Source organism: Cervus elaphus, chromosome 1 (genome assembly GCF_910594005.1).
Source record: "Cervus elaphus chromosome 1, mCerEla1.1, whole genome shotgun sequence".
NCBI classification, from domain to species: Eukaryota; Metazoa; Chordata; class Mammalia; order Artiodactyla; family Cervidae; genus Cervus; species Cervus elaphus.
In genome coordinates this window covers 78,218,016-78,241,040 of record NC_057815.1, presented here as the reverse complement: position 1 = coordinate 78,241,040, position 23,025 = coordinate 78,218,016, and the positions used below count along the sequence as shown (strand labels likewise).

Here is a 23,025-nt window from a genome sequence, read left to right as displayed (position 1 = left end):
AAGTGCCATTCAATAAAAAATTGAATTATACTGGGAAAAAATGAAATTCAATACATCTAAGAAAAAATCAAAATGTATTCTTCATTAAGAACCAAATGGGCCCTGCTGGTACTAAACAAAGTATACTAAAGTGTCAGCGAGAGTGACAATAGGCATCTCAACACTGTGCTAACTGCTATGGAATACGGCCTTAGGCTGAGAACAATGCACTGGGCAAGGAACAATAAGATCTCACAGGCAAGCAAAGAATTGCCCTTCCCTGGTAGCTCAGATGGTAAAGAATCTACCTGCAATTCAGGAGACCTGGGTTCGATCCTTGGGTTAGGAAGATCCCCTGGAGAAGGGAATGGCAGCCCACTCCAGTATTCTTGCCTGGAGAATTCTATAGACAGACCATGGACTCGCAAGAAGTCAGACAAGACTAAGCGACTTTCATAAACAAGGCCGTTGGTGTCAAAGTGAACCCTGGGAAGGCAGAGGGAGCAAATGCCTGAAGAAAATTAAAAAATGATTCCAAGGATCCCAGGGAAGACAACAAGTGGGTAGTTCTTTTGTTCTTTTTTGTAGATATTAATCCAACTTTATCAGTAATCACTTTTTTTTTAAGTAGGTCTGGATGAGCTCTATCAGCTGTTTTTTTAAAAAAAACAAAATTTATTGAAACAGCTGATTTACAGTGTTGTGTTAGTTTCAGGTATATAGCGAAGTGATCCAGATAGATATTTTAGATTCCTTTCCATTAATCATTATTACATGAAACTGTGTATAGTTCCCTTATGCTGTACGGTAGGTTCTTGTTGGTTACCTGTTTTATTTACAGTAGTGTGTATATGTAATCCCAAACTCCCTATTTATCCCTCCCCCACTACTTTCCCCTTTGTTAACCATAAATTTGCTTTCTATGTCTGTGAGTCTATTACTGTTTTGTAAATAAGTTCATCTGTAACATTTATTTTTAGATTCTAGTGGACAGTTTTTATTCCAGGAAAAAAAAAAATAAATTGCCTTTTAGAAGGAAGATAAATGTCAGACTTCAAGGTCACATGGTTGGACCGTTAAGCACAGACTGACTGAACACACCTCCTCCCTCACCCTAATGGGAAATGTTTACTTTTCAAGCAAGGTTCTTTTGTATTATTTTGTACAAGAGGAAACATGTCCCAGTAGCTCCTCACATTTTTTTCTTTTCTTCTTGGTGAGTTGTCTATGTTTCCAGATATGGTCAAAATACACTGCTACTGGTTTTCAATAATCAGCAAACAATTAGAATAATCCTACTGAGAATAAAGCCTTGAAAATACACGGAAGAGCTACTGAAAAAGAGGTTTTTCTCTGTCTTGAAAATGACTTTACTAAATAAGTCTGACAGCACTAAGAATTGCTCTAACCCTTTAATTAAAAAAAAAAAGAGTAGGGAGTAAGAGGAGAGAAAGGCTCAAAAAATGAAGGATGACTGATCCACTAAGTAAAAGATTCCTTTACTCTTAGCAGTAGAAACTACAGCAGTCACAGTGCTAGAAAGAAAATGAACAAAAAAGGTGGTTTCCACAAGAAATGAAAACACATGTGCACAAGAAGTTATTCAGTCACCTCTTCTCCAGCCCCCTGAATGTTGGCAATGTTACATCATTGCAGCTATTACCAAGTTTACCCTAAAAAAATACATAAACCCTCAAAGGTTCTGTCTTATGACTCATTGACAGGAATGGATGGTCTAAAACCCAACTTCTCTTCTAAGTAATAAGGAACTGTTTAAAAAGGTAAGGCTCGAAATGCTCAAATTCTCCAGTTTTAAGGGATCAGAGGCTACTAATTACCTTAAGTTTCCCACAGGAAGAACCAATGGCATTCTAAGCAATAAACAAAGTTTCCATCAAGTTCCATTGAGAGGGACTGGGAATACCTGGAGAATCACCTCCCTCCCCTAAACCTACTTTGAGCGAAAGAAAAATAAAGATTTTTAAGAAGATTGAAGTCATACCTATGAATGTATTTGATTTGTCATTGCTTATTAAATTTCACAAAGGTCTCAATTCACTTGTCAGCAACGAAACATGCCCACAAGGAGAGACGCCCCATAAATTGTCTTCATGCTGGCTGACCTGGGTTCCAAAGGAGGAGACGCCCAGCACGACATTCAGCATCCGGTTTTTGAGGGAGGAGACTGCAGGGTGCCCTCCAGCAGCAGTTCCATAACTTAAAGCGCTCACAGTCCAGAATAAATATAAACGAAGTGGGTGGTGGAAGGCAAGATACTGATGCAGACCTGCCCACTTATTTTTTAAAAAATCACTTGCCAAGCAAGTGAAGATTTGAAAAAAATAAATACTACACTTTACTGTCATAAATTTCTAACAGAAAGAATATTTTAAAAGTCCAACATACCCTTTTAAAAGAGATTATGCCTGTTTGCCCATCACCACATCAGAAGAAAATGGCTAGAGAGATTGTCACCACATGGAAAGTATGTTTGGACACAATGTAGAAGGGTTGGCGACCTGGGTGCAGAGGGAGACTGTCATCCAGCCTCGCTCACAGCGGGTGCAGCCATGTGACAGGGTTCTAGACAAAGGAGAGCAGGTAGAAGTGACATACACCACTTCCAGCCTGGCGTCTAAACCTCCCACATACTCTCCTCCATGTTCTTAATCGTCTGTGACTAGACAGTGATGTGGAGGGCAACATTAAGAAACCATGTGTTGACACAGAAGAAGCCTCCTTCAGCCTGCAGCCTTGGGTAACTGTGGGCCGCCGAGGACTCACCACCTCCTCCTTCAACCTCAATCCATTTTGGCTGATCATGTGAGAGAGAAATAAACTTCTAATATGTTTATGCCATTATACACTTTGGGATGTATTATTACAGCACATAGCCCATGCGTGACTGTACTTAAAACATGGGCTATGAATCAAGGATAGTAAAACAAACAATCCAATGTTTTAAAGGACAAAAGATTTGAACAAATCTATTAAAGAAATACATGTGTGTGTATTAGTCAGTCATGTCTGACTCTTTCCGATCCCGTGGACTGTAGCCTGCTAGACTCTTCTGTCCATGAATTCTCCAGGCAAGAATACTGGAGTGGGTTGTCCTTTCCTCCTCCAGGGGATCTTCCTGACCCAGGGATCGAACCCAGATCTCCTGCATTGTGGGCAGATTCTTTAGCATCTGAGCCACCAAGGAAGAAATACTGTATACCAATGGTCAAATATGCACATGAAAAGATGCATCACTGGTCATCAGGGCAATGCAAATATCACTTCTTATTCACCAGAAAGGCTAAACTTAAAAGAACGACAATCCCAAAGGATGGCAGGATGTGGACCAATGTAACTCTCAAACACTGTTGATAGAAGTGTAAAATGGTAAACCACATCAGAAGACGACTTAGGAATTTCTCAGAAGACATTCACTTACCTTATTACTTACTTGGCAATTCTTTTCACAGGCATGTTTTAAGAGAAATAAAAGCATATGTGCACAAAAAGACTTGTATAAGACTCTTCATAGAAACTTAATTCATAACAGCCACACACTGGGAATAGCCTAGGTGCCCAACAACAGGATAAGCACACGGTGCTCTAATCTGACAACGGACTACTACTAGTAGCACTAGTATTACTACTACTCAGCAATACATGCAATGACAGGAATGAATCCTAAAACATTTTTTTAATCTTAAAACATATTTGCTGAATGAAAGCAGCATTACACAAAAAGTACCTAAATCAATGGTTAAAAAGCAAAATCATCAGTGGTTGCCTGGAGCAGGACTGCAGGAGAAGCAGGGAAAGATGGGAAACAGCATGAGGGAACATTCCAGGGTGATGAGAATCTTCTACATCTTGATAAAAGAACCGGATTTGCAGGTGTTTATATTTATTAAAGAAGCACAGACTGGTGCACTTCATATTGGGATATTTTTGTATATAAATTTTGCCTTAAAAACATAAATAATGAACTCTGGTAATTTGCATCAAGTCTATTGATGGCTACAACATACTCTGAAGTGCCCCTCCAAAACATAGGTCAAGGGATGTATGAAGGGACAGACAGATATGGAATTACATGTTAAAAGAAATTTTTTAAAATGTGGTGGGTATATAGGCATATACGACACAATTTTTCTCACTTTTCTGAATGTTTGAAAATTTTCCAAAGAAAGCATTGGAAAATTACAAAGAGTATGTGACAGATGCAAAATTCCTTTGGGAAGTGGGCAGTCTCCTCATAAAAATAAGCAGTTTTCACTCAGAGCAGCTCAAGTAAGGAAAAACAAGACACCAATGTGACCGCCAATCAGGTCAGTGTAAACAGTGCACTGAGATGCATGGGCAGAGGAGATAGAAGTATTTCAACCAGGAGTCGCCAGATTATAGATGTGCTTTGCAGGCCAGCTGTTTCTCACATGGGTGACCATGTAGGGCAAGTCACCAGCAAGATCTTAATGATTTAACAACAGCTACTCATTCTCCCAAACAGTGATGAGGCAAGCTAGTCTCAAGGGAGTCCTTTCAAAAGAATGAATTTTGTTTTATGAGAAACTCATTTGCCCATATTTTTTCCAATTCACTAAGTATTCATGAAAGCCTCCATGTGAACCAAGATGCGGCAACCACTGGGTATACAGACAGTCCTGGCTCCAGGAGGCAGGGTTCTAATCTTGACTCTGCCACTGACTAGCCACTTGTCCTTGACTGATAAGATGCTAAGTCTCTCTGGTTCATTTTGACTGAGAACTCAAGAAAAGCCAAATACCCTAGGAGCACATAATAAGGAACAAAATGAGAAAAGAGATTTTCCAGGCCCTCTAAAGAGAATGGCAGCCTTCTCACAAACAGGGAACTACAAAGCAATCCATGAGCACTCAGCATTAATACTAGCTCATGAACACTAACCCGGTTTTAAGGAAGAGCAGTAACCGAGTACTCTGTCACTACCTAGACGGGTGGCAAGAGGTGGGAGGGAGGCTCAGGAGGGGAGGGACATATGTTTGCCTATGGCTGATTCATGTTGATGTATGGTAGAAACCAACACAATATCGTAAAGCAATTAGCCTCCAGTTAAAAATAAATTTTAAAAAGAAGAAAAAGCACTAGATAAGATAAGGAAAGCATGACTCTAGTCCTCTCTCTGCCATTAACCAGCCGCCATGGGAACTGGGCAAGTCCCGAAGGCTCTCTAGGTCAATTTGACAAAAGAAGACTCAAAACAGAACTGCTCCCATCCCACCCAACCTGCTCAGAAATGCCCTTTAATGCTCTGCATCTTAGGGGTACAGGCCAGGAATGACTGGCCAACCACTCCTGGGCTGAATTCCTACTCAGCTGTAAAGTTCTCGTTCAGATGTCACCTGCTTTGAGAAGCCTGCCAACAGGGTCAGTCACTCCCCTTACACTCAGCAGATAACCTGTATTAGTGCTCTGGCCACGTTGGAAGGTAACCATCTATTTACCTGTCTTGACGCCCAAACTTGACTTTGAGCTTTCAGCCTCACTGGAATTTGTTCCACTTGCCCCAGTGCTGTGCCTAGCACGCGCTGGCACTCAAAGTATAGGTGTAAATAAATGTATTAATTATTCACTAAGGTCACTTCTAGCTCTAAAATGCTAGACAATGTTTTTAAGTGCAAAAGAAATCATGGGTGTACAAATCTTTTTATTTAGCTGTTTAATGCTGTATGTGTGCTTCCCTGGAGGCCCAGATGGTAAAGAATCTGCCTGCAACACGGGAGACCTGGGTTCCACCCCTGAGTCCGGAAGATCCCCTGGATAAGGGAATGGCAACCAACTCCAGCATTCTTGCCTGGATAAGTCCATGGACAGAGCAGTCTGGTGGGCTATAGTTCATGGGGTTACAGAGAGTCGGACACGACTGAGCAACTAACACACAAACAATGCTTTATGTTCAGTTCTGGGGACATGGAGATGATAAAACACGTCCCCTGCCCCCAAGACACCCTCCACCCCAAATACGAATGCTGGTAGTTATTGTCTGAGCGAGGGCAAAGCTAGAGCCTGCTCCCACTTCCCCCGTCACTTCCCTTCTTGCAGCTGCAGCTCTCTGCCTCTTTCCCCATAAGCCTTCACTGCTGCCTCAAACTGCGACCTCTGTCCCAGCTGGCAAAGATGCAAAAATGTAAGCCAACCACCCACGACCTGCAGCCTACCACAAACCCTGCAGGACCGCTGCCCCCGGGCCCAGAACCCTCTCCCCTCCCGCCCGCGAATGTAACAGTCTAACCAGACCGAAAGGAAGCGCACGCACACCCCTAGCCCCCCGCGATCGGTGGTACAGCCCTCCCTCCCCGGAACCTCCGCGCTGGGGCAGCAGGGGCCGTTACTCGAGGACACCCAGCTCCCTACGCGGACCGCAGGGCCGGCTCAGAAAGCGCAGGGTGTACCTGCGCGGCCCTCTCCTCCTTCCAGTGTTTCATCTGGTCGCTGGCTGGATCCCGGTTGTCCGCCATGGTGTCTGAGTGGCGCTGCAGAACTTTGCAAGTGGGCTCGGCTCACGCGGCTCCAGCGCGGCAGCTGAAATAGGCGACTTCAGACTCCGCCACTCAGCTCCGCCCCCCTCGTCCCGCCCCCTCGGCAGAACCGCCACCTGATTGGCCGCTTGAGCTCCAGGCGGAATGGGATTGGAAGCCAAATAGGGGCGGGGCTGAGGGGCAGGGACTCCGGGAGAGGAGAGGCTGGGGAGAGATAGGAAAAAGAGCGGCTCCTCGGCACCTCCGCAGCTCCGACCCGCAAACCCCAGATTAACTAATTTAGGGTTGGACCCCGCGTACCCCGATGTGACTGTCTCCTCAGCTTATCAGTATCCTTCAGGGTGTCCTGGGAGGTGGCGGTTGGTGGCCTGCCAGTTTTTTTGAGGGAACGCTTAGGCCCTGCTGGGTGGGGCTTTGAACTCTTGACGTGCTCTCAGCCCTTAAAAAAAGAGAAAGAAATCCAGGGTTGAGTTCCTCTGTGCAAAATGAAGTTTTGTCATGCTCTAATGTTAATAATTTTGTTTACAACTGAAAGGATTGGTGGAATTTGGAATAAATGCAAACACTGATTCTACATTTAAGTATGACCAGTGATCACATTCTCAAATGTCGCATAATTTTTTCTTTTGTCAAAGAGTAGCGATGACATGTATACACTGCTATACAATGACATGAATACATTTAAAAATGGTTAACCAACAAGGATCTGCTGTATAGCCCAGGGAACTCTGCTCAATGTTATGTGGCAGCCTAGATGGGCCGGTAATCTGGGGGAGAATGGATAGGTGTGTGTGTATGGCTGAAACTCTTTGCTGTCCACCTTAAACTATCACAACATTGTTGGTTGGCTATACTCCTATATAAAATAAAAAGTTTTTAAAAATAAAAATAAAAAACACAGAAAAGCGAAATATTTGCAAGTTCTAAATCTTAATAGTCCTTTAGATTCCCTTTTTGGTTTAGAAGTTCCCCTTTTTTGAATGTCTGCTATGTGCAGGACACTGCTGATGGTTGCCAAACTATACCACTTAATCTTCACAACAAAAAGAATATAAAGGTCAGTGAAGTCTCACCACCATGACAGAGTATAAACAAGCATGAAAAGGTTGGCTTACTCCTGATGTAGAATAATTAACTAAGTTAAATAAGATGTCCACACCCACTGTTTATTAACAGAAATGCTGCCTTAGAGTTTATAAAATGTCTTCCGTAAGTCAATGTGACTAATTTTTGAGGTGTTTGAGCAATGCATTTTAATAAGTGAAATAACAATATATTTTGTGATATTCCAGAGGAAAATTTCTCAAGAGTTCAACAGTGCAAAAATGGCTTATTCCATGAAAATATCTTCAATTGGCGTTTTACTCTTGTCAAGACATTTAAATTGGATAAAGTGTGAAAAGAGACTTGTTTGTACCCAGCTAGAGAGATTGTCTACAAAGTCTGAGACTTGGCGTATTAAAGCTGGGGGAAAATGGTCCTCCTAGACCTCAACAGAGATCTGTACTCCTACAACTTCTCATCCTGAGGCCACGTTATAGATCTTTTCTTCTGCTGTGTGAACCTCCCACTCATAGGTCATCACATTTGTTCTTCGGGTCTTCCCTTCCCCTAGTCGTTTCCCTCCTCTTGTGGTCAGGAGTTGCCTTATTCCAGATAGGCTGCCTTTCTTTTCTTTTACTTCTGGTTCATATCACTTTTTATGCTTGAGCTTGGTCTTGGAAGTGTTTGCATACTCTTGGGAGTCTAGTTCAGTCAATTTGTATGAAAAAAAGGATTTTTGTGGTTAGAACTGGAAATCTAACCACTGTCTATAACATTATTTGCATGAGAGTAAATCTTTCAAGCTTAAATTAAGTAGAAGGAGCTAGGGAGGGCTACCAAAAATTTTTTGCCAAGTCATGTTATGATCATTGAATCTATTAAAAGACCCTAAGGATGGACAGGGAGGCCTGGCGTGCTGAGATTCATGGGGTCGCAAAGAGTCGGACACGACTGAGCGACTGAACTGAACTGAAGGAAGAAAAGAAAACACAGTGCCCATAGAGAACTTTCAAGTATTTATGTCCATGATTTATGGAATGATGTACACGATTCCTCCAGTGGGTCTATGTAAGCTCATCTCCTGTGCCTGCTGATTTATGTGTCCCCTTATGCTAAAGGCCCTTTGTTTGCTGGGCCTCCGCTGCTTAGTGGCAGGACTTTTCTTCCTATTTCTCTTTTGGCTGCACCACATGCCCTTAGTTCCCCAACCAGGGATCAAACCTACACAGTGTCTTAAAGTGGTAGGACTTTTGATTCTTTCTCGTTTTCCCTGGGAATTGGATCAAATGCAATCTCTCTCCAGGTCATCACTTTGCTTATCTGCTTCTCTTGAAAAACAGGCATTTTGTTTGTTTGTTTGTTTGTTTGTTTGTTACTCCAGATTTACTCTCCATCCTTCTTGATTCTAATCTGTACTCCAGGAATCTTGATTTTTATCATCTGCTTGGCCCCACGATACCCTGCCTTCTTATTGAGTTCAGCCAGTGGTGGTCTGGCATGAAATCAGAGCTTAGGCAGAAAGAGGGACTAAGTTACTCGTTACATTAGCTCCAAAGTTAGATTTACCACAAAGTTAATGAAGCTTAATTTTAGAAATCCTCACCTACACATGTTCCTTCCAAAGTTTTGGGAGGAGTCCTCACAAAGTGCTTATGTGCACTTTTATGAGTCTTCATAAAATGAGTGAGATATTTAACCACAATTGATATAACCATCATCCTTTCAAATCCGAATTCCCTTTCACCATATTACCTTTCTTATCAAGTGTCATTAGAGTGACTGTGGTTATTTTTGACATTCTGCTAAGGAGACATTGAGTTGGGGATTATTTACTTGAGTTTAGTGGAATACAATTGACTTGCAGTCTCTTCCGTGTGTAGTTAGTTATTGTTCATAAAGTTTCGCAAGCTAGAGAGTGGCAGAGTTATGTCTGACTCTGATACCAAGTATTTCTGTAGTCTTTCCTCTGTCTGGCGAGCATCACTGAGGCTTTGATTCCTCTTTCTAATGCACAGAAACCCATGCTCAGCCTCTTGCCAACATCTGACTCTCTCTTCTCACCTCCCCTATCAAACTCCAGCACTTTGTTGTCACTCGGTTTTATCTCCCATCACTGCCTTACCTGTTCTCCTCACTCCACTAAGCGAAGATTCTTTTTTGTTTGTTTGTTTTTTTGGCCATGCTGCATGGCTTTCAGGATCTTAGTTCCCTGACCAGGGATTGAACCCAGGCTGCGGCAGTGAAAATGTGGAGTCCTAACTACTGGATCACCAGGGAATACCCTATAATTCATCAATTTTAAATGGCATCATCAGTAGTAAGGTATAAAGTCAAAATGAAAGTTTTCTAAACTATAAATAACAAACATAAATTTTGATAAACTATGCTAGAAGGAAGAGTGAATTACCTTTCTGTTCTCTCTATTGAAAATTTTTACCTCTTTTGGTGATCAAAAAGTATGTACTCAAAATGAAAAAAAAAAAAAGTATTTTACAGATATGTCAGGCTGTTAATAAAGTAGTATGCTTTTGGGGGGGAATTTTGTATTGTTTTTATGGTACTTTTTTGATTATTCAAGTTTGTAAGTTGTGATTTTTTTACCATGTAAACAAAGATTGATTTTTATACTTAAGTGTTTGTTCTTTTCCTTATAGAGACAGTGCAAATCATACATATAAGCTTCAAATCCCACAAAATTGGGATCCACTCTTACCAAGCTCACCGCCTGCCTACCCTGCCATGATTCCTTGATTTCTTGGAAACAGCCATGTCCTACAGCTATAGGTATAATTGGTTCCAAAAACCACTCTTTTTCTTTGCCTCTTCAGAGGCAAGAATGGCACACAGCCTACATGCAGTCACAGGTGCTTCCCCCTTTTTATATAGTCCTTTCGTGAAAATTTCCACAATTGTCCCTTCAGAGTGTGCTGTTTTTTTGCAGGGATTCGGACTGATACAACTCATAAAAAGCAAAACAATGTGATGCATTTTATCTTATTTTATTTTTAAATTTATTTTTATTCAAGTACAGTTGATTTACAATGCTGTGTTACTTTCAGGTGTACGGAAAAGTAATGTAAATACTTTATATATATATGAGTGATGTCGCTCAGTTGCTTCTGACTCTGCAGCCCCATGAACTGTAGCCTGCCAGGCTCCTCCATCCATGGCATTTTCCAGGCAAGAATACTGGAGTGGGTTGTCATTTCCTTCTCCAAGGCATCTTCCCCGCCCAGGGATCGAACCCGGGTCTCCTGAGTTGCAGGCAGACTCCTTACCATCTGAGGCACCAGGGAAGTCCTTTATATGTATATATATATATGTATATATTCTTTTTCAGGTTCTTTTCCCCTATAGGTTATTGCAAAATGTTGAGTATATTTTCCTGTGCTATACAGTCGGCCTTCATTGGTTGTCTGTTTTATATATAGCAGTGTATGAATATTAATCCCAACCTTCTAAGTTATCCTCCCCATCCCTTTCCCCTTCCCCCTTGATAGCCATCAGTTTGTTTTCTATGAGTGTACTTCAGTTTTGTAAATAAATCCATTGGAATCGTTTTGTTTTAGATTCCACATTTAAACAATATCATATGATTTTTTTTCTGATCTTTATTCTTTTTTTTATTTTTCCATTTATTTTTATTAGTTGGAGGCTAATTACAATATTGTAGTGGTTTTTGCCATACATTGACATGAATCAGCCATGGGATTTAATATGGTATTTGTCTTTGTCTGGCTTACTTCAGTGTGATTCAATTTAAAGGATACTTTCTGGAAAAAAAAAAAAAAGGATACTTTCTGGAGATATTACAGTCCTGTATTGCTCAATACTTATTCAGCCAGCATGGTGTCCAGCTTTTGACCTTAACACCCATTTACACATTTAAATATCATTGAGGACTCCAAAGAGCTTTCTTTTGTTAATGTTGGAAATATATACATGTATATGATTAGAAATTATAACTGAGAAATTTTAAATATTTAAATATTATTTTAAAATAAAAACAATAAGCCCAGTATTTGTTAACGTAAATGACATCATTGTAGAAAATAACCATATCTTCAAAAAATTAGAATATGTTTTACATTTTTGCAAATCCTTTAATGTCTGGCATAGAAGACAAGTGGATTCTCGTATCTGCTTTCACATGCTGTCTGATGCAATATCAGATCACTTTTAGAGTACTCCCCTGTACACCCATGAGAGAATGACAGTGAAAAAGGCAAACTACATCTTAGTATTATTAAGATCATTTCAACCTCACTGACCCCCTGACAGGGCCCTCAAGGATCAACAGAATTTTCTGGACCACATGTTGAGAATCACTGGTAAAGAAAAATGGACTCTTATTTGGAAATCAAAATCCTTGGGTTTTATTTCTGACATCTCCTAGCAATGTGGTCTGCAGTAAATGAGTATTTAACTTTTTTAGAATGTGTTTTCCACATCTACTAAGTGAAACATCCAAACAGAAACACCAAGAATATTACTAATATCAAGATTCTTCAATTTGTGACTTGTTTATGAAAAGAAATAATAGCTCTCTTCGAGTCACTTCAGAAGATAGCTAATGAGATGTCAGTAAGGTCCATGTTAATACTCATGGAAGCCAAGTTCCATGGTGTTGAACCTCACTTCTGAAGGCACATATTAGAAAAATAAAGAAGGAAAAAAAATTATAATGTCAAGTATGACTTACTTTTTGATAAAACAGTATGCATATTGGAACTCTCAATCTCAATGCTGCCAAACATCATTTAAGATAGGGTGTGATTATGAGTTAAGCTTCCTGGGAAAATTACAGCCATGGCTTCCAACTTCCATTGGCTGGGAACTGAAAGAATTGCAAATATGTGACCAACCTCAAAGATACTTGACATGAATGTTTTAAGCTCTAAAACAGAAAATTGTGGACAAAACAGTATTATTAAATACTGATGGCAGAAGTTCTCATATTTTTGAGAACTGAGTTTAGGAAAAACAATCCCTCCACTGCTTACTGGCTGAGCTGAACCAAGGGCAGGGTTGGCTTTTGTAACTCTCCCCACCTTTCTGGAGCGTGACCAGCCCATTGGGCGGCTTTGGTACAGAACATCCAGTTAAACTGGCTCCCTGGGGGGTGGAGCTGAGGCTGTACTTTGTCAACCTGAGAGTAGTGTGCACCAAGGACACATCCCTGCCTTTCCTTAATTCTTCCTGGGCCTTGGTCTTGTGTCTGGAGCACCCCCCACCCCCGTGCCCCAAAACTGCCACTGGCATGCGGGTGGTGATGGTAGTAGGAGTCAGGAGGAAGGAGGAAGAAAGAGTGTCAGAGTGCACTGGAGAAGTGAGATTTTGTTCGGAGGGACAACTTTAATACAATAGACATCTGTTCCATTGAGAAAAGACCTTTGTTTAATGTATGGAGCTTTCAGTATAAGTCATAAAATGATCTAACCTGACCTGCAGATGGTAGGCTGGAATATTAAAATCCTCATCCCTTACATCAATGAAAGCTGTCACTGCAGAATTTAGTTCCCTTTGTGGTTCCCCCAAATGTGCACCAGTTATTATAACTTTTAGATTTACGGCTTAAGAACGGTCAGTAGAGCTAGCTCTGAATTGAAAATCAAAATCTGCCTGCTGCTAAGCCCTCAGCTGTTTAACACTCAATGGGTTTTTATTGGGTATCAATAAAACCTCCACTGGCTCTAGGGTTCAGTAGTCTATAAATTATCATGGTCCCTGCCCTATGGACCAACCCTATCTTCTAATCTTTCTCAAGTTAGCAAGATCACAGTTTCAGCAATAAGTTAATCAACTGTTCTGAAAGGACAGCTGGCTGAGTTGGAAGGAATTATCCAGCCTCTACAAATTAGCAATTTAAAAACAGTTAAAATTCAAAATGCATAAGGGGGTTAAAATGCAATGGGGTTAAAATCCAAAATGCATAAGGAATCCTACCACTAATAAGAAAAACAAATAAACAAAACCCAAATAAGCCAATTTAAAAATGGGCAAAGGACCTGAATAGACTTTTTCCCCCCCCAAAGAAAACCTACAAATAGCAAACAAGTATGCAAAGAGACGGCTTCCCTGGTGGCTCAGTGGTGAAGAATCCACCTGCCAATGCAGGAGACTGGGGATCAATCCCTGGGTCAGGAAGATCCCCTGGAGAAGGCAACGACAACCCACTCCAGTATTCTTGCCTGGGAAATCCCACGGACAGAGGAGCCTTGCAAGCTACAGTCCTTGTGGATGCAAGAGTCAGACACGACTTAGTGACTAAACAACAACAATATAAAGAGGTATTCCACATCCCTAGTCATCGGGGAAGTGAACATCAAAACCACAAAGAGATATCACTTAATACCTTTAAACATGGCTATCAAAAAGAGAGGAGATTGTACATGTTGGAGAGGAGACTGTAGAGAAAAGGGAACCCCTGTACACTGTTAGTGGGACTGTAAATTGGTATAGCCATTATGGAAAACAATATGGAGGTTCCTCAAAATATTAAAACTAGAACTCTCATATTATTCAGCAATCCCACTTCTAGGTATACATCCCAAGGAACTGAAATTAGTATCGCCAAGAGATATCTGCAGTCTCACATTTATTGTAGCATTATTTACAACAGTCGAGATATGGAAATTACCTAAATATCTGTCGACAGATGAGTAGATAAAGAAAATGTGGTGCACACACACACACAATGGAATATTATCAGCTCTTTGTAAACACACACACATATACACACACAAAGGGAAATCCTGCTGTTTCCAACAACAAGGATGAACGTGGGGGACACTACGCTAAGTGAAACAAGTCAGACACAGAAAGACACAAACTGTACGATCTCACCGACATGGAAGAACTGTATGATCTCACTGACGTGTGGCATCTGAAAAACTCAAACTCGTAGAACCAGAACATAGCATGGGATTGCCAGGGGCCGGGGGTGGAGGAGATAAGGAAATGTTGGTCAAAGGGTACAAACTTCATTATATGATTAAATTCTGGAGATCTAATGTGCATTGTGATGACAGTTAATAATACTGTTAATACACTTGAAATTTGCTAAAAGAGTAGATTTTTCAGTATTCTCATCATGCGTGAGAAATTGCAACGATGTGAGGTGATGTGATTAGCTTGAGCGTGGTGCTTGTTTCACAACATACACATACATTAAATCATATTAAATCAGCACTGTGTACACCCTACATACATGCAATCATTATTTGCCAATTATGCCTCAACCGGCTGGAAAAAATAAATGAGGTCCTCATGGATTATTATATCTGTGTATCTGGCGTTCAAAACTAGCTAGAAACGAGAACTGGGACCCAGCTCTATGCACTCCAGATTTTCCCTTTTTGGTGGTTTACTTTCCTTCCCACTTCCCCACACCCAAAAAAAGCCTAGTTCCACATTTTAGAATCAGACACAGGCAATCAAAGGCCATTGCTTCCTGGCCTTATTGCAAAAGCAGTATGTTGTTTGTCCTAAGTATTTGCCAAATGCTAGAGTACAGGTGTCACATAAATTTGTCGTTCATGAAACAGTCTCTGTTTTTAAAACCCAAGTTCAACAGAAAGCTGATCACATGAGAAGAATTTCACATATAACCTTGATAGATGATAGATTTAAAATGATAAATATTAAATAGTGGCATTAATTTCTATTATTTTACGTGTTTCAGAAAAGTCCCATCAACATTCACCTTTCATAAACAGGTAGTATTCAAGTTGGCATTTCAGATTTCCAAAGAGATATAGCATAACTTTTGTAATAGTGATTTTTTAAGATGTATTTTTAACTAAACAAGTAATTCATGAGTACTTTATTGTGTTACAACATTCAAACTTACAGAGATAACTAGTTTACAAAGTGACTTACAAGAAAGTATATAATAGTGATTTTTCAAAATATGCTAGACTAAGGAAAAGTTGTGAAATGTCAATATATTTAGGAGTGGAAAGGCAGAATAAAGCTTCCTGTTTCTTTCTTCTTCTCTCAGGCACCCAGTGGGTTCAATGTCCTTCAGCTTAGTGTCCCAGCTAGAGTGGTTGACAACTGTTCATGAGAAAACTGTCGAGTAGTTAATGTTCTATAGTTATTGCTCCAAAAAGGACCTTTAAAAAAGAAGGGAAAACACCATCAATACAAAGTACTGAATCCTCATGCGGAATTCAGGCAACACTCAGAAAGTGTATTTTGCAGGGATAAAGGGGTTGGAGGGAGCAGAGGGAGAAGTGGGGAGACAGGAAAGAAGTGAAAAGTGAAGGGATCTAGCAGAAGCACAGTACCGGTGTTACCTCTATAAGCTGTCAAGCCAGTTAGGGACTGATCACATTTCTCAACCAGGGATAAGGGGAATAAAGTTTACTTTTGTCACTTGCCCAAGGTCATATGAACCAGAAGTACAAAGGCTGATCTGATTTTATTCTCTTTGTTATAAATCCCGTGTGTTGGACTTCCCTGGTGGTCCAGTAGTTATGGCTCCTCGCTTCCACTGCAGGAGGTGTGGGTTCTATCCCTGATTGGGGAAGATTCTACGTGCCACATGGCATGGCCAAAAAAAAAAATTACCCTGGCATTACTGCTCTGTCATCGTTCCAGGAGTGGCATAGCTGTGTTTAATTCTCCCAATAGCCGCATGAGACACATGTTCTCAATTTCAAAATGAAGGAACTGCCTCAGACAGGTTAGGTCATTTTGCCCAATGCCCCGCAGTAAAAGAGAGAGCCCTGAGTAAACGAGTGAGTGCAGAGCTCTGCCCTAGTATTTCTGTTTCTCGAACAGACCCTGAGAGTCTGTGAACCTGTTTTTAGAGTCCTGAACATCTTCTTTGAGAACTTTTAATTTTTTTTTTATTTTCAAGATAATATTTGAGATGTAATAGAAGCATATTTTAGATAGCTTCTAGGTTTAGATCCTTCTAGGTTTAGATAGATTTAGATCCTTCTTAGGTTCTTTGGCAGATCTATTGACTTAAAACAGATGAACAGCAGAAAAACAGATTTAACTTCATACATACAAGAACCCCTCAAATATAAGACTCTTCCCCAGCAGCCTGAGAATAGAGGCTTATAGGCCATCCTTGAGCTAAGGAAGAGGAGTGTAGGGGTCTGGCACTTGAAAGGGAAGGAAGGCAATTCACAGAAAGATGGGAAGAGCAAATGTTTGGTAGACAAATGTTTGCTGAATCATGCAGATAAGCCTCCCAATGAAAAAAGTTAGTGTTGCTAATGTTTCTCTCTCTCTGGTACAAGCCCCCTATCTAAATTCCCTAATGCAGTAGAGGAAGGGACAAAAAGCTCTTCTTGAATCTGTTGAGCCTTGATTGTCTTCAGCTGGAAATCATCCACATGCCAAAGTGACAATTTGGGGTAGCCTGCCAGGAGTCCCATCATCAAGTCATGCAGTGACATTTCAGTGCAGGCGTTTGTGTTCACATTTATAATCATCATAACCCTCAAAGTCTTGGCAAACATGTGGATTTGCCCCTGGATTGGTGTGTCCTCATGTGCAATGACAACTCTCCTTCACTTGTACCAAGAGTTCATTGCCGGTTATAAGACCATACTTCTTTTCTGCAATGATAATCCCAACTGAAAAACTATTAGAATGTTATTTGATATATCAAGACAGTTGCAGCTCTGGAGTTTCTACGTAGGAGAGACTTTAATGGCTCTTCTGAATGCTAAGTTGCTTCAGTCATGTCTGAGTCTTTGCAACCCCATGGACTATAGTCTGCCAGGCTCCTCTGTCCATGGAATTCTCCAGGCAAGAATACTGGAGGGCTTGTCATGCCATCCTCCAAGGGACCTTCCCAACCCAGAGGTGGAAACTGTGTCTCTTACCTCTCCTGCATTGGTAGGAGGGTTCTTTACCACTAACACCACCTGGGAAGCCCTTTAATGGCTCTAGTGGATTGGCATTAGGAGCAACAAGAGTTGTCCTGAAGCTTCATTGACGAGGGAATGGTTTTCTAAAAATAAAATTGAGTCCTCTACAGAGAATAGCTCTCTCCAGGGAACTCTTTTAACATTTTCATAAAATGGTCATTTTTCGATTACTGTGTGATGTCTTTCACTCTTGCATTTGTTTGAAATAAAGTTCATTTCCCCCTTAGCCTGGTGTAATTCCTTTGCTCTAGTAACTTTGTGTCTTTTCTGATTGCTTAATTTAAATGTAAGAAACTCTGGAAATTCTTAACCAGATGCCATGGATATGGCACTGATCAGAGCTTTGCTCTCAGGAGTTAAATCAGCATTGAGTCTCGACTGCCAAATGGCTTAAAAAGAGCATAGATTTTAATAGCTAAAGTCACAGTTAGCTATGTAGACCTTTTGATTTCAGAGCTATAACACACAAGGTTCCCCTTGTTATCCAAAGTCATTCACCAGACTCTCTGAACCCAGGAACTGAGTTCATTTGGATAGCAAGGGATAATTTTATAAAGAATAAAACATGTCCCCCAAAGCTCTTTGTCTTTAGACAAAGTCTAAGAAGTCTCATCCATGGAACCAAGAAACAATACTGACCAAAACCATTCATTCCATGAGAAAACAGAGATCAACATTTCTTCCACAGGTTCTTTTTGTTCCTCTTTAACATGTCTTGAAAACAGAGTCATTTGGTCCTGAAGTGAGAAAAGAAACTATTTATACCAATGGCATTTAAAAACAGTATATGGAAATGCAATTAAAATTAAGGATGATAGCAGGAAACCATATACATATTGAGATTTAAAAGGTGAACATTTCACTAATACAAAAAGGAGATTTTAGCAATTAGATGCACCTTTAGTGATGAATGATTGCATGAAAAAAAATTGCAAGTTATGAAGACACAGTCAATTTGAAGAAGTCTATTCAGCCTTGGACTCCCCAGGTGTCTCACTGGGTAAAGAATCTACCTGCCAATGCAAGAGTAATGGGTTTGATCCCTGGGTTGGGAAGATCCCCTGGAGAAGAAAATGGCAACCCACTCCAGTATTCTTGCCTGGGAAATCCCATGGACAGAGGAGCCTGGTACACAAGCCCATGGGGTCTCAAAAGAGTCAGACACAATTTAGAGACTAGACGACAACAATTACTTAGCCTTACCTAGTAGAGGGGGAAACAATTAGTATTTAAGACCTTAACTGTCCTCTGTTTCATCTGTAAGATTGTTGGGGGTGGGGGGCATAGCTTATATCCATGAATTATAAAATATGAATGATTCTATCTTTATACCATAAACCCCTTGCAGACAATGACAGTGAAATTAAGTCCAGGGTTTAGCAAAAATGTCATTGAGTCCTTAACTAAGTAAAGGGATCCTGAAGCTGAGTTTGGGCGCAGGAGAGTGAGCTGAATGGTAAAGCAAAAGGGGTTTTAAGCCGTTGAGATCCAGTAATACGGAGGTCAGAAGGGAAGAGACCTAGAAAACACCAAGGAAATTTTCAAGAACAGGAGAATCTGATTCCGTTTTGCTATAGTCTTGGACAGTACTGCTGCATAATCCTCCTTGCCCCTTTCTCCAAATCCTCATCATACATCTGATTCCACAAATAACATTTTTTTCTCATGGGGGATAATAGGAATCAAGAAAAACATGACTGAGTCACATGCTGGGGTCATAACTGAGAGAGAAGTAACAGCAAAAGGCAGTATTCTCCTTAAACTTGGGCCAGAGGGATCCAGCTTCAGACTCCAAGCCCCATTCTAAAGCAGAGCTAATCATACTGCTGTGTGAATGCAACCCCAAATGGGGCTTGTTAGGTTTTCAAGCAAGGCTGAGATTCTATAGTTCCAACAAGCTTCTAGGTAATATTGATGCAGCTGGTCTGAGGACCACACCCTCCGCCTTTCCAGACCATGCTCTGATACCCTGCTCAAAGGACCCCAGCCCACACTTAGGACCTTCACAAGCTTTTTCGCTGGGTCCATCCTCCTAATGATAACCCATCTTGCTGCTGTGCATGCCAATAGGACTAAGGTTTGCCCCACAGAGTTGTTATTTGAGGGCCAGCACACAGAACTTAGACATGCTGGAATGGCCATGGCTGCACACGAAAGCTTTTCATGGTGGGAGACAGTGGAGGAGGGGAAACAGGAAAAAGAAAATTGGAGAATGGACAGGGAGCAGAGGGATTCAGTTGGCAGGGTTCAGCTCTCCCCACACTGCCAAATTCCAGGGGTGAATCAGAAGTCCAAGAATTCTAAATTGCAGTTCCAAATGGCAAACAGACCTCCCTGATGGGGAGTGGATAAGAATCTGCCTGCCAATGCAAGGGACATGAGTTCGATACCTGGTCTAGGAAGATTCCACACGCCGCAGAGCAGTTAAGCCTGTGTCCCACAACTCCTGAGCCTACACCCTGGAGGCCCCCCAGCCGCAACTACTGAGCCAGAGTGCTACAACTACTGAAGCTTGTGTGCCTAGAGCCCGTGCTCGCAACAAGAGACGCCACCACAACAAGAAGCCCCTGCACTGCAACGAAGAGCAGCCCCTGCTCGCTGCAACTAGAGAAAGCCTGCCTGCAGCCACAAAGACCCAGCACAGTGAAAATAAATGAATAAATTGCAACCTGGCCTTCTATGTTGTTATGAAGACATATTTGTCAAAGTAGGAGGACAGTATTCTACTTAATAGTTTAGTATTTAAAAGTTCATTAAATATTTAGACAACTGCTGTGTGAGTTTTTCTTATTATTTCTACCCTGCCCTGGACTTTGCAAATGTTAGGGGCAGGTTCCTGCAAAGGCACAGGCCTCAAGCCAAGACAAGAGTGGTGTGGGAGCTGGATCCAGCGCGATGGAAATTTCATCAGAAAAGTGCCCATATTGGCAAGGGGGGGCCTTGGGAGGCTTCAGGTAACATTGGGTTACATTTAAATGTTTGGCAGTTATCACAATATAATAAGGCAGTCCTCAATAAAAAGATGGGGACCTCATTCCCAGAAAACTTACAAGATCCTTAGAGAATGTGTGAAAAAGAAAAGTAAGACCTTAGCCAGCTTATTTCATCTGTTGAAGTATGAGAGAAGCCAGTGACCACTCAACAAATTAAATAATATCTAAAACATTGAGAGTATTACATCATTTTTAGTTTTCCAGCTAACAGAGAAATGGCATAAGCTACAGAGAATTACCAAATATATTTCAGTGGTTCTGTACATGAACTTTCAACATGAAGGGTTACAGTCAGAGTACAACATTACAGTCACACTTCTATGAACACAGAAAATCACTGTGCTAATATTCTTTTCTTCACAAGGCCATAGGAAGTCCTGACCAGTCAAATTCAGAACATACTTGCTTTTTCTGACTTAAAATTATTTTGTGTTGGAAAATAGTTGATTCACAGTGCTGTTTTAGTTCCAGGTATGCAGCAAAGTTCATATATAGAACACACTTGCTCTTAATATCCATCAGATTTTCTTTCCTACTGGCTAAATTCAGTGTTATTAGAGACCAAGATCAGCAAGGTTGGTTAGGAGCAGCATGAAGTATAAACAGCACTGACCTAGGAATTGGAGATCTCTGGATTTTAGTCTCAACTCTAGACTCTAACAGCTTACAGAACCTGGGGAAGTCATTAAGCCTCTCTGTGACTCATCTTTAATTTGACTCTGTACATTTCAGCATACATTCTAGGGCATTTCTGAATGCATTCTTCATTTTTCCTCTTACAGTACTGCTCTTGATGATATTATTTTCTGCCACTGGAAGAACCAACATATCACAAAGAATGAAAGAGGAGATTATACATCAAATCTCATTTTTACTGGTGAGAATACTGAAACTAAAGTTCAAAAAGAATGTTTATCAGTTAAGGTCACTTAAACAGAAAGGGGGAATTTCCTGACTTGGAATCAGAAAGTCCAGGGCTAGGCAACATTTTCAGGGACACCTCTTCCCAGGTTCAAATTCAATGAAAGGGAATTACAGGACATCTCAATCACCCATTCAGCATTCTAGGATCTTCTTTTAATTTCCCAAGAATCCCTTGAGGTAGGTATTATTATTCTGTTTAATAAACACAAATATCTACTTCATGAAGTTATGACTTTAAAAGAAAACCATGCATTAAAAAAGCCCTCAGGAGAAAAAAAAAAAAAAACTCTCAGCACAATCCCTGGCACAGAGTCAGAGCAAGAGATGTCAGTTATTTAATATATATTTACAAGCCAGACTTCAGCAATATGTGAACCGTGAACTTCCTAATGTTCAAGCTAGTTTTAGAAAAGGCAAAGGAACCAGAGATCAAATTACCAACATCCACTGGATCATCAAAAAAGCAAGAGAGTTCCAGAAAAACATCTATTTCTGCTTTATTGACTATGCCAAAGCCTTTGACTGTGTGGACCACAATAAACTGTGGAAAATTATGACAGAGATGAGAATACCAGACCTCCTGACTTGCCTCTTGAGAAACTTGTATGCAGGTCAGGAACAACAGTTAGAACTGGACATGGAACAACAGACTGGTTCCAAATAGGAAAAGGAGTATGTCAAGGCTGTATATTGTCACCCTGCTTATTTAACTTATATACAGAGTACATCATGAGAAACGCTGGGGTGGAAGAAGCACAAGCTGGAATCAAGATGTCCGGGAAGAATATCAATAACCTCAGATATGCAGATGACACCACCCTTATGGCAGAAAGTGAAGAACCAAAGAGTCTCTTGAGGAAAGTGAAAGAGGAGAGTGAAAAAGTTGGCTTAAAGCTCAACATTCAGAAAACTAAGATTATGGCATCTGGTCCCATCACTTCATGGCAAATAGATGGGGAAACAGTGGAAACAGTGGAAAACAGTGGCTGACTTTATTTTTCTGGGCTCCAAAATCACTGCAGATGGTGATTGCAGCCATGAAATTAAAATACGCCTACTACTTGGAAGGAAAGTTATGACCAATCTAGATAGCATATTGAAAAGCAGAGACATTGCTTTGTCAGCAAAGGTCCGTCTAGTCAAGGCTATGATTTTTCCAGTGGTCATGTATGGATGTGAGAGTTGGACTAGAAAGAAAGATGAGCACAGAAGAATTGATGTTTTTGAACTGTGGTGTTGGAGAAGACTCTTGAGAGTCCCTTGGTCTGCAAGGAGATCCAACCAGTCCATCCTAAAGATCAGTCCTGGGTGTTCATTGGAAGGACTGATGTTGAAGCTGAAACTCCAATACTTTGGCCACCTGATGCGAAGAGCTAACTCACTGGAAAAGACCCTAATGCTGGGAAAGATTGAGGGCAGGAGGAGAAGGGGACGACACAGGATGAGATGGTTCAATGGCATCACCGACTCAATGGACATGGGTTTGGGTGGACTCCGGAAGTTGGTGATGGACAGGGAAGCCTGGTGTGCTGCGGTTCATGGGGTCGCAAAGAGTCAGACATGACTGAGTGACTAAACTGAATTGTTTTCATATTTTACTATACATAATAGATTACAGATATTCTGTTATCTACACTGGTGGGTTTTGAATTGTGCTCGAAGGAAATAAAAGGTGGCACA

General features: G+C 40.9%; 1 protein-coding gene across 1 annotated transcript in view; it reads right to left on the bottom strand.

Annotated features, from left to right (window-relative positions):
- CAT (catalase) overlaps positions 1-6,562 on the bottom strand; it is a 35,968-nt gene extending 29,406 nt beyond the window's left edge. Inside the window, exon 1 of the mRNA XM_043909065.1 lies at positions 6,405-6,562. Within this exon, the coding sequence (XP_043765000.1) occupies positions 6,405-6,470 (66 nt within the window). The 5' untranslated portion in view covers positions 6,471-6,562. The remainder of the gene's footprint in view (positions 1-6,404) is intronic.
- Positions 6,563-23,025: the final 16,463 nt, after the last annotated feature.